The sequence below is a fragment of the Oncorhynchus nerka genome, linkage group LG4 (assembly GCF_034236695.1).
Source record: "Oncorhynchus nerka isolate Pitt River linkage group LG4, Oner_Uvic_2.0, whole genome shotgun sequence".
Lineage (NCBI taxonomy): Eukaryota > Metazoa > Chordata > Actinopteri > Salmoniformes > Salmonidae > Oncorhynchus > Oncorhynchus nerka.
Genome location: NC_088399.1, coordinates 36,373,083 through 36,385,961, shown reverse-complemented (window position 1 = coordinate 36,385,961; position 12,879 = coordinate 36,373,083). Strand labels below are relative to the sequence as shown.

Genomic DNA, 12,879 nt, shown 5'->3' with positions numbered 1-12,879 from the left:
TGGGTATTGCATGTAATCCTTTATGACCATATGTACACTATAGTAAATTACTATTTTTGCTGGAAAACGCAGATTTTCTATGAAATATCTCATAGGCGTACAGAGGTCTATTATCAGCAACCATCACTCCTGTGTTCCAATGGCATGTTGTGTTAGCTAATCCAAGTTTATAATTTTAAAAGGCTAATTCATCATTAGAAAACCCTTTTGAAATTATGTTAGTACAGCTGAAAACTGTGGTTCTGATTAAAGAATCAATAAAACTGGCCTTCTTTAGACTAGTTGTGTATCTGGAGCATCAGCATTTGTGGGTTCGATTACAGGCTCCAAATGTCCAGAAACAAAGAACTTTCTTCTGAAACTCAGTATATTATTGTTCTGAGAAATGAAGGCTATTCTATGCGAGAAATTGCGAAGAAACGGAAGATCTCGAACAACGCTGTGTTCTACTCCCTTCACAGAACAGCGCAAACTGGCCCTAACCAGAATAGAAAGAGGAGTGGGAGGCCCCGGTGCACAACTGAGCAAGAGGAGAAGTACATTAGAGTGTCTAGTTTGAGAAACAGATGCCTCACAAGTCCTCAACTGACAGCTACATTAAATAGTACCCGCAAAACACCAGTCTCAACGTCAACAGTGAAGAGGCGACTCCGGGATGCTGGCCTTCTAGGCAGAGTTGCAAAGAAAAATCCATATCTCAGACTGGCTAATAAAAAGAAAAGATTAAGATGGGCAAAAGAACACAGACCCTGTACAGAGGAAGATTGGGAAAAAAAAGTGTTACGTACAGACAAATCTAAGTTGAGGTGTTCGGATCACTAAGAACATTCGTGAGATGCAGAAAATATCATGACACAAGGTGAGACCCATATGCACACACAGGAGGCAGATGGTTGGAGTCTTAAAATGTTTATTAATCCAAAGGGATAGGCAAGAGAATGGTCGTGGACAGGCAAAAAGGTCCAAACCAGATCAGAGTCCAGGAGGTACAGGCTCGTGGTCAAGTGGCAGACAGGCTCGTGGTCAAGGCAGGCAGAATGGTCAGGCAGGTGGGTGCAAAGTCCAGAAACAGGCAAGGGTCAAAATCGTGAGGACTAGAAAAAAGAGAATGCATAAAGCAGGAGAACGGGAAAACCGCTGGTTGACTTGGAAACATACAAGACGAAGTGGCACAGCGAAACAGGAAATACAGGGATAAATACACTGGGGGAAATCAGCGACACCTAGAGGGGGTGGAGAGAATCACAAGGACAGGTGAGACAGATCAGGCCGTGACAGAAAAAATGAAAAGATGCTAGAGGAGTGCTTGATGCCATCTGTCAAGCATAGTGGAGGCAATGTGATGGTCTGGGAGTGCTTTGGTGGTGGTAAATTGGGAGATTTGTACAGGGTAAAGGGGATCTTGAAGAAGGAAGGCTTTCACTCCGTTTTGCAATGCCATGCCATACCCTGTGGACAATGCTTAATTGGAGCCAATTTCCTCCTACAACAGGTCAATGACCCAAAGCACAGCTCCAACCCTAATGAGCTATTATGAGAACAGCTCGACCGTATGGTATGTAAGAAGTGCCCATCAAGCCAATCCAATTTAGGGAGGTGCTTCAGGAAGCATGGGGTGAAATTTCTTCAGATTACCTCAACAAATTGACAACTAGAATGCCAAAGGTCTGCAAGGCTGTAATAGCTGCAAATGGAGGATTCTTTGACGAAAGCAAAGTTTGAAGGACACAATTATTTCAATTATAAATCATTATTATATCATTACGTCTTGACTGTTTCCTATTCATTTTGCAACTCATTTAATGTATTTCTAAGTGAGCCCAAACTTTTGAATGGTAGTGTATAGCCTCTGTGATTAATTATGATTGACTATGTGCTTAAGTGAATCTAATTGCTTCCACACCCACCATGTGTCATGTGCCTAGTGGACATATGAAGTGAAATGTGTATATTTTGGGATTTAAGCACTCAGACTGTTTGACCTGATGAAGATCTGTTTCGGATTGAAACGTTGTCATTAAAGCTGTGAATTGGGAGCATAAACAGTGTGCGGGCCTTTCTGCTCTTTTACAATTATAATTTATGTACATTTTTGTAGGAGTTGATCAAAGTCGGACATTTCTAAGTACGAAGTTCAGAAGCCTTTTTAAACCTCAAATATACTACAAGTTAAACATTTATCCTGCAATAGGATGGTCAAATTAAGATCGGTACAGTATGCCTTGAAGAGATGGGCAAGTTTCAAAAAAAGATGACAAGATTGGAAATAATAATTTAATTGATTTTTGCTGTTTAGTTGTGTAATACATCAGGGTCATCTGTAGATATTAAACATTTCCCACAATGTTAGGTATAAACATTCATATTAAACAAACTATTTATGTACAAAAAAACCCAAGAAGGCACAGATAGTAGACTTGGAATTACCAGGCTGTGTCAGAGGGCTAACTTTGTGTACTTTACAGTATTGAGAAATCCCCCCTCCCCATACCTCGAGCCCCACTGTAGCCCGCCCCTCAGACAGGAGACACATGCCTATTTGGGCATTTTCTTTGGCTCAGCATCAGGTCTGGGAGTTGACCAGAACAATGAGACTAGAAGGGGCAGTCAAGAGACAGATACAAGCAGGCAGAAAAAGATAAGGGAGGAGGAGAGGTATTAATGGCAGATTCAGCAAGATTTCCAGACGCGATACAAGCCAAAGACCTAAATACTCAGATGAACACTGTGACACATCATCATTTCCTAAACATCCTCTACTATCCTATCATCCTATATCACATCATACATCTCATACACTGTAGGCTACATCCTCTGGCATCTAAAATCATGATGCATTCATTCAACCCTGACTCCGCCTCACATCTAACTCACATCTAAATGGGAATCACCACCATCATTCCTAAACATCTCTTCTTCCAATGGAAAATAACATGTAAGGCACTGCTGATAAAAATAGATAAAGACAGAGGAGGAATGGAACAGCACTTCTCTATAGCTCATTTACCAGCAAACCGCTTAGTGAGGCCGTTGGCATTTCCGGGTCAGGCAGAGGGGTTAGTGTGACTAAGGTTTATATTTTTAGTGACTGGTAAATAGGATAAGGAGAGGATGTGTGTGTGTGTGTGTGTGTGTGTGTGTGTGTGTGTGTGTGTGTGTGTGTGTGTGTGTGTGTGTGTATGTATATGTGTGGTGTGTGTGTGCTTTGCCCGGTGGTGGCAGACACCAGGGGTTGATTTACGTAAAGCAGTCCGGCGCAGTCACAGGCTGTTGACTCTGTCACGAGACAGCGTTTCTTTATGGCAGGTAATCTGGCTGTTAAGTGGACATTATGAAGGCACGGGCAGAATAACAGGAAGCCAGGCCTTGACTAGGGCAGGAGAAGAGGGATGATGAGAAAAGAGAGTGAGGAGCTCGCTTGTGGAGCAGTGGGGAAAGAAAGAAAGAAAGCCACAGTTCATTAACGAAAAGATGAGAGGCTGGAAAGAAAGAGCTGTTTGTGTGGTGGGCATTGGCTTGACTTTACTCATGCCCCTTCTCTCTCTCCCTTCTCTCCCTCCATTCCTCCCCCTCGTAGTGATGAAAATGTCCTCTGCCCGGGCTCTCTGTCATCATCAGGCCAGATGTCTAAACCGGGCATTTCCTGTTGCCCTCATGAATATTGTTGTTTCCTGTTCAACCCCCCCTCTCTCTCCCTCCATCCTTCCATGGTGCTGATCAACCATAAACCCCCTCCCCCATAGGCCTTGCACCTTGTAGTTGTAGTAAGGAAGGCCTTGGTCTGCAGGATGGCTGATATAGGATCAGTTTAGCCTTTTAGATCATAATGAATAAGGTTATATGGACAGGGGTGACCTGATCCTAGATCAGCACTGGTACTCTCATATGCTTTGTGAATATGAACAGGCCAAGAAACTGAGAAGCTATTATTGTCTCTTAGAAGTTCATAGCAGTTTTGAACTCTCGTAATAAGTTATCAGAATAAATCATTATATGTGTCTAAATCCGGTCATTTAATTCTGCCACTGTGAAACATATCAGCTGAATGATAACTGATCTTTCTAGAAAATGGCAAGGTTTTCGATTCATCTTTACCACCGACTCATTCCAATTGAAAAAAAAGATCCATCACATAGAACAAGCTGAAAATCCTCATACATTTTTCAATGGAGCATTGTCCTCTGTGCTCAATAATATAATCCCTTTCCATAATGGGTGTCAGTGGTATCCTGTTTAGATGCGTGTCTACTGATTGGGACTCAGAGACTCAGACCAGGGTCGTCTGTTGTATTTTTCCTGTGATCATATCTGGGTCAGGAGACAGACAGTCTGAGCTGTGGGGCATCAGGGCCCAGCCCAGGCCCCAGCACAGCCAATCCAGATCTGAACGTGCCGCAACCGTGACGCCTGCCACCCAATGACCCCGCAAGGTGCAGATAAAGCCCTAATCAGATCTCACTGTGATGGGCGGGTCCTAGTGCTGACTGTTGATTGGGTAGGAAGCGACACCTGACCCTGCTCATCCTGAGGAAGGAGGCGGTTTAATGGTGGGGAATATTTATAAAGCACCAAAAGGACACTCCAACCAGGGGACAAAGTATTAGGAACAGATAAAGCAAATACATACTTTTTAAAAAAGTAAATCACCTGCCCTGTGTCTGTGTGACAGAGAGCAGAGGTTGGGGAGGAAACTCCCTGTGGTGCGGCATGGTGTAGTCAGGGAGTGAGGAATAGCAGAGGAATGGACTTGATTTAATGTTACCCATATGGCCATGAGGTCCCAGATAAACTCGACTTATCAGCCGTGCCAGTCAGACCGGCAGCCCCTCCCACACATTTAGCATCCATACTCCTTACTTTATCTCCTGATTACAACACACGGCAGTGCTGCTTCCTAATGACCCACCATGCAACCCTTGTCCCCTCCTTCCCTTCCATAGACAGTCACTGAGTCACGAGTGATGGAGTGCATGTGGAGGAATCAGAGATGAATAGAACAGGAAAACAACACCCTCCAAAGGCTAGGCTAATCTGTAACCAAGAAGGTGATTGAATATGTGTTTCAGATCATGTATTATAGTGCTAGTCTACCGAGCTCTTGCATGTTGCCTAACATATCTATTAATATATCTCAGCTAATGATACTGTATCTTGGGCTTTACTGTATTAATGGTTTATGCATAAAACATTATGAGGAAATGCATAATGCATTATTCATATGGTCATAATAGAGGGTGTTAGCTCAATCAGCTCTCCTTGGTTTTCTCTTTTTATTGTGCTATCTAGAACCTAAAATGGGTTCTTCTGCTGTCCCCATAGGAGAACCCTTTGAATAACTATGTTTGGTTTCAGGTAGAACCCTTTTCGGTTCCATGCAGAACCCATTCCACATTATTGGCCATCATTGTAATAAAGAATTTGTTCTAGACTCGTTAAATAAAGGTTCAATAAAATGTATGGTCCTGGAAAATGTGAACTCTCTACTTTGTTTAACCAGGTTTCCCTCTGTCTCTCCCCCAGCATCCCAGCAGACCTGTGAGCCAGTGGCGGTCCCTGAAAACCAGAATGCCTGGATCAGGTTGAGAGAGATGCTTCCAGGCTGCTGGACCAACTACACCACTCAGGACAGCAAAGAAGTTCACATCCTCAGCTTGCATTACACTACTGAGGTAAGGCAATCTACTGTATACGGTTCGCCTGTCCTAAACTACTGTGGAAGGCTTCCACTGCATTTCAATCGACCAGTATGTCCAGTGTAAAGATGTCCAAGATTAAGACACAGGTTCCAATATGCAGTATACTGATATGTGAGGTAATATGATTTTACTGTAGTCATATTTGTTCAAATGACTGTAGTTTTTCAAATAATAGCATTAACTTTTCAAAATGTTCTGCATTGTTAGATTCAATTCAGTTTGTATAGCCCACATCATATCTGGAGTCCATATAGCAGATAGCTACGGTAGCTCCATATAGCTGGAATATTTGTCCCGTTCCTGGGGGAAAATGTTGTTCTGGGAGAGTGTCTATGTGAAATTGATACCAGATGAGCATCAGCACACCAGGCTAGCTTTCTCATGAGATTGATGCCAGATGACAGTTAGCACACTAGGCTAGCTTTCTCATGAGTTTGATGCCAGATGAATGTTAGCGTGCTAGGTTAGCTAGCTTTCCCATGTGGCTGAGAGTCAACATTAGGGACACCTCCTCTGGTTAGCCTGATAAGTGCAAACACATGCCAAACATAACATGGAGCTGGGGTCACCCCTTACAGGCTTACACTACATACACAGTAGTGTGAAAACACACTACCGCATCCAACAGCCTGCATGGGGAATGGGGCTGTGTGTGTGGATGTCAAAAAGTTGTACTGTAAATTGCAGTAGGACCAATTGGAAATCAATTGAGGAAATTGACCCTAGATCAGTGCTTAGGAGGACAAATGTAATCCTACACTGCTATTTCCTACGCAGACTTCCTTTTTCATTTTCTGACAGTGTCTGGTCAGCACATATTAGTAATTTCTTTATCAAGTGCTGTGCTCTCTCTCTCCCTCGTCCTTCACTCTCTGTTTCTCTCTCTCTCTCTCTCTGACACACGCAAGCATGCACAGGCACACACACACACTGACTTGATCTCTCTCATTCCCTCTTTAATATTAATTAAAGGGGGCTCACCCAGGAGTGGGTCTGTGTGGTACCCATTAGTGTGTGGTTGTGATTCGGATGAGACGCCATCACAGGATAATGCAGTATCTGAGGATGGCTGCCTGGATTCCTCACCTTTAATGAAGGCTAAAGGAGGCCCTCGGCCTGCCTGCAATAAATGTAAAAATACTGGAAAGTCTCTTCCTGTCTTCCTCTGCTTCTCCCTCTGGCGTCATAGAAAACAACTATAACATGTTAAATTGTTCTTAACTCGTGTTTTTATGTACACAGCTAAACAAAGACAGATTTCTTCCAAGAATGGTCCTAGAGTGGTCCAAGAAAGATAAATGTGGTGTAGAAGAAATGTTAGCTCTTTACTGCCAGGTTTTATGAAACACGAAAGATTGAAGAGGAGGAGGAACACAAAGGCTGTAGTTTGTCCGGAACTGGAGCCAGCCATGTGATCCCGTGGACATTCCACAGAGCAAGCGTATCCTGTTCTCCTGTGGGACCAGGCTAAATGTTTGGAATTGGAGAGTGAGGGTTCATGCTATTTCTCAACACACACAGCCTTATCACTCTATTTACTGCATCAGTTTGGGGCAGTGCTGAACATGTAAGATTTGGAAGGCTTAGAGTTTTTGCTTATCCTCAGACACAAAGCAGGGGTATGTCCTTGGCTGAAGGCAAAATGACCAGTGGATGGAGAGAAGATATTTTTTCTCTGTCTGTCTGTCTGTCTGTCTGTCTGTCTGTCTGTCTGTCTGTCTGTCTGTCTGTCTGTCTGTCTGTCTGTCTGTCTGTCTGTCTGTCTGTCTGTCTGTCTGTCTGTCATATGGGAAGTGTGGCTGCCTGGCGGTCTGTTCAATATGGCAGGGGGGTGGAGGGACAAGAGGGAGAGAAGGGAGGAGAGAAGGCAGAAGGGGAGGGGCTTGTCCAGACCCCAATGATGTCACATTCTGGCACTGGACTTGACTCACAGCCGAGACTGGACTGTCGGAGCCAGCTTAGGTTAGGGGAGAGAGACAAAGAATAACGGGAAGCTGTTATGCACCAGCAAAAGCCCTAGAGAAAAAAAAAGTCTGAGGAGGAAAACAATTGTATCTTGAAAGCACAGGAACAAAAATAGCAAGGGCGAGCGACCAGGGACGACAACGTGCATTGTTCCAACTTCTAGAGTAAATTGGAGATAGTGATGGAGAAAGTAAGAAGAAGAATCGAGGACAGTTCTTTTATAAAGACCTTTGAGTTTTGGTTAACCGTGAAAGTATTGTTATTTCCCAACTGATTTGCATGCGTAAATCCTTTCGACTCATATAGTATATTAGTCACAGACACATCCTTGACTCTATTGACTCAAACTGAGTGAATAGTGAATAAGTTGTCCATACCAGACTGTCAGATAACAGGAAAAATGAGTCATACATTTACTGTATACTGTGTGATTTGCTAGAACACTCATGGAATAACAATAGGATTCTCAACCCAAAACTATTTCCAACCATCTAAGACCCTACTGTGTTTCATTGAAAGGGAAGTGTAAAGTCTAGTTGTCAGCAAAGTACAAAGTCTAAACTATGGCCCCTTCACTTGTTGAGGCCAATTTATATCATGAACGGCAGAAGAAGAAAACATGCATCTCTCAGCTGACTGGTAATTGAGTAATCCTGCTCCTTCAGGGTATTTCAGGAGGCATTCTCTGAGTTTCGATGATAAACATATACTGACACTACTTAAAAGACTAGGCAAGTGACGCACTTTAATGCTCTGTGATGATAGACAGTGGCAAGGGACACGGATAATGTAATCAGTTAGACTGTTTGCCTGCAGCTCGGTCTGACTCCTTGTCTGTAATTCGCGCACGTGAACACACACACACACACACACATACTCCCCCACCATCCTTGCACACACACACACACACACACACACACACACACACACACACACACACACACACACACACACACACACACACACACACACACACACTCTCCCCCACCATCCTTGCAAACACACACAGCACTTAAGTATTCTCTTTGTTCACTAATCCACGTGCCCCAGACTGCTCACCTCTGAAAATGTTCTTAAGTCTGCGCTAAAAATTAACGCCGGGACACAACAGGGATACCTTTTCTTTTGGACTTCCTGCCAATGGGCCCTGACAACTTCCCTCCTGCGAGACTCATTAGACGAAGGCAGAGAGGAAGAGAAAGAGAGAGGCCCAACTCAGCTGAAAATTTGTCTCCCTCCAGCAGGTGGCGTTTTTTTGTATTGTTTCACCCACCAAGCCATGAGATTTTGTATGGAGTTTAATGAGAGTGTCGAATTTGGTCAACATAAAAATGAATGGCTTATTTGCTACGTGAGGTCTATTTGAGCAAATATAAGTTCCGCAATGCTTAGGTTTTTACGAGTGTCCTGATATAAGTAGGACATGTGACATCCCGGCAACTTTGAGAAAAAAGTATATCCATAATCTTTGACGAAGGTTTGTCTGTGGATTGGAGACGATCACAGGTGTGTTCTGTGAAGATGACTGATAGAAAAGAGGAGTGATTCAATTAAGGTGGACAGAGGAGATATGATATCAAACTGCCTATTGGGCACACTAAATGAGTGTGTGTGTTCATGGACACAGCATCTGTTGCTCTCTTACATCCACAACACACTGGCCTGTTGACAGCAGCTATCGTGGTGTGTTGTCTGTCTGTTTGTGTGTGTGTGTGTTGAACATGGCCCTTGCAGAGGCCTTGTGTATTAGCCCTGCAGTAGGCCTCAGACAATACATTGGGGGTCTCCTCCCACCAGCGTCAAACATTAGGGGTCCGAATTTTCCACTTTGGCCCCTCGCCTCAGCTCAGCATGGCCCTCTCAGAATGCACGCTGTCAACAGCAGGCAGCAGACGATCAATTTAATAAGAGTAAGCATAGACGAACAGAAAGACACTGTGTTCCTCAACCCCCTCGCACAGTACTCTCCACACAAAGGCCAGCAGCCAAGAGAATCCAGCTCCAAAACAAGCAAGAGACTGGACTTTCTAAGTCTGGATAAAAGTGGCTTTTCTGTTCATGTTAATAGTTAATTCCCCAAAAGCCCCTCTTCAGAACTGTATTTTGGAGGTATTTAAGTACTGTCGTCCACTTCAGTATTTTAACAACAAAATGGATTAATTTAAGGTAATTCATTGGCAAGTTCAAAACAGAATATAAAAATCCTTTCTTCCTCTTTTTCTTTTGCTCTTTGTAAACGTCACTATCTTACAACGCATTCTTGACTTACCAGGTATATATTGTAAGAACATATTTGACTTACCTAAAGCTGAAGTCCAACACTGTTTACCTGTTGTCTACTGTGGTACGAACTGTGAACTAGAATATGCTTCTCTGACCCTCTGTACATTTTGCTACCAGCCTGCTGAATCCTGATTGCAGCCTAGTGGAGCTGTGCTTTGTGAGCTAAGCATGTGTCGGGGCCACTGCCACTCAGATAGAGGCTGTCTAATCTCCTACAGGACCACTGAGGCAGATAGCGTACAGGAGGGCATTGATGCACATCCAGTCCTCTCTCTGTCAGGGCTGGAAGTCAACTGCAGGGGGCTGGCAAGGTGAACATGTTGACTCTGCTGTCACTGGAGAGGGGAGAAGAGATTAGTGGAGAGGATATGGCTAAGTCTCTCACCTCTGTTCCTACTGGTACTCCAAGCCTCTCACCTCTGTTCCTACTGGTACTCCAAGCCTCTCACCTCTGTTCCTATTGGTACTCCAAGCCTCTCACCTCTGTTCCTACTGGTACTCAAAGCCTCTCACCTCTGTTCCTACTGGTACTCCAAGCCTCTCACATCTGTTCCTATTGGTACTCCAAGCCTCTCACATCTGTTCCTATTGGTACTCCAAGCCTCTCACCTCTGTTCCTATTGGTACTCCAAGCCTCTCACCTCTGTTCCTACTGGTACTCCAAGCCTCTCACCTCTGTTCCTATTGGTACTCCAAGCCTCTCACATCTGTTCCTACTGGTACTCCAAGCCTCTCACCTCTGTTCCTACTGGTACTCCAAGCCTCTCACCTCTGTTCCTACTGGTACTCCAAGCCTCTCACCTCTGTTCCTACTGGTACTCCAAGCCTCTCACCTCTGTTCCTACTGGTACTCCAAGCCTCTCACATCTGTTCCTATTGGTACTCCAAGCCTCTCACATCTGTTCCTATTGGTACTCCAAGCCTCTCACCTCTGTTCCTATTGGTACTCCAAGCCTCTCACCTCTGTTCCTACTGGTACTCCAAGTCTCTCACATCTGTTCCTATTGGTACTCCAAGCCTCTCACCTCTGTTCCTATTGGTACTCCAAGCCTCTCACCTCTGTTCCTACTGGTACTCCAAGTCTCTCACATCTGTTCCTATTGGTACTCCAAGCCTCTCACATCTGTTCCTATTGGTACTCCAAGCCTCTCACCTCTGTTCCTATTGGTACTCCAAGCCTCTCACCTCTGTTCCTATTGGTACTCCAAGCCTCTCACCTCTGTTCCTATTGGTACTCCAAGCCTCTCACCTCTGTTCCTACTGGTACTCCAAGCCTCTCATCTCTGTTCCTATTGGTACTCCAAGCCTCTCACCTCTGTTCCTATTGGTACCCCAAGCCTCTCACCTCTGTTCCTACTGGTACTCCAAGCCTCTCACCTCTGTTCCTATTGGTACTCCAAGCCTCTCACCTCTGTTCCTACTGGTACTCCAAGCCTCTCACCTCTGTTCCTATTGGTACTCCAAGCCTCTCACCCCTGTTCCTACTGGTACTCCAAGCCTCTCACCTCTGTTCCTATTGGTACTCCAAGCCTCTCACCTCTGTTCCTATTGGTACTCCAAGCCTCTCACATCTGTTCCTACTGGTACTCCAAGCCTCTCACCTCTGTTCCTACTGGTACTCCAAGCCTCTCACCTCTGTTCCTATTGGTACTCCAAGCCTCTCACATCTGTTCCTACTGGTACTCCAAGCCTCTCACATCTGTTCCTACTGGTACTCCAAGCCTCTCACATCTGTTCCTACTGGTACTCCAAGCCTCTCACCTCTGTTCCTACTGGTATTCCAAGCCTCTCACATCTGTTCCTACTGGTACTCCAAGCCTCTCACCTCTGTTCCTACTGGTATTCCAAGCCTCTCACATCTGTTCCTACTGGTACTCCAAGTCTCTCACCTCTGTTCCTACTGGTATTCCAAGCCTCTCACATCTGTTCCTAATGGTACTCCAAGCCTCTCACCTCCACTCCAAGAATGCAGAATGCCGATAAATGCCTTGGTGAGGAAAATTATGTCACAAATGTAATCAAGTAATATTAGGCATACTAGTGTGTGCCCAGTGGGTATCTACTTGCTCATTGACAGCCCGCGAGCTACTGGACCTGCAGTTTTCTGCTAAGGTGCAACCTTTGGTAGGCTGATGGAAGCCTACTCAGAGCCATTGGACCAACACCATTGGACATGAAACAACAATACAAATGTAGATAAACTATTTTATTTTGCAGGTGCCTTTTCACTTTAAACACTAGTGGTGCAACTAGTGCTTTCTAACACCAATGAACCAAAACAGTGGCGCGCAGGAGCAAATAAATACTTTGGAGTGTTCAAAACCACTCATCTTGAGGTGACGGGGTGCAAAATGCAATCTGTTAATTATTGTTTATATAGCCTATTCAACCTCTCTTTCGTATCGTCTGAGATCCCTAAAGATTGGAAAGCTGCCATGGTCATCCCCCTCTTCAAAGGGGGTGACACTCTAGCCCCAAACTGTTACAGACCTATATCTATCCTACCCTGCCTTTCTAAAGTTATTTGAAAGCCAAGTTAACAAACAGATCACCAACCATTTCGAATCCCACCGTACCTTCTCCGCTATGCAATCTGGTTTCCGAGCTGGTCATGGGTGCACCTCAGCCACACTCAAGGTCCAACATGATATCATAACCGCCATTGATAAAAGACAATACTGTGCAGCTGTATTTATCGACCTGGCCAAGGCTTTCGACTCTATAAATCACTGCATCGGCAGACTCAACAACCTTGGTTTCTCAAATGATTGCCTCGCCTGGTTCACCAACTACTTCTCTGATAGAGTTCAGTGTGTCAAATCGGAGGGTCTGCTGTCCGGACCTCTGGCAGTCTCTATGGGGGTGCCACAGGGTTCAATTCTTGGACCGACTCTCTTCTCTGTATACATCAATGAGGTCGCTCTTGCTGCTGGTG

The 12,879-nt window shown here is 44.6% G+C and overlaps 1 protein-coding gene across 1 annotated transcript in view; it reads left to right on the top strand.

Moving 5' to 3' along the window:
* LOC115123071 (endoglin-like) overlaps positions 1 to 12,879 on the top strand; it is a 51,268-nt gene that overhangs the window by 19,318 nt on the left and 19,071 nt on the right. The window contains 1 exon segment of the mRNA XM_029652371.2: positions 5,521 to 5,669. Within this exon segment, the coding sequence (XP_029508231.2) occupies positions 5,521 to 5,669 (149 nt within the window).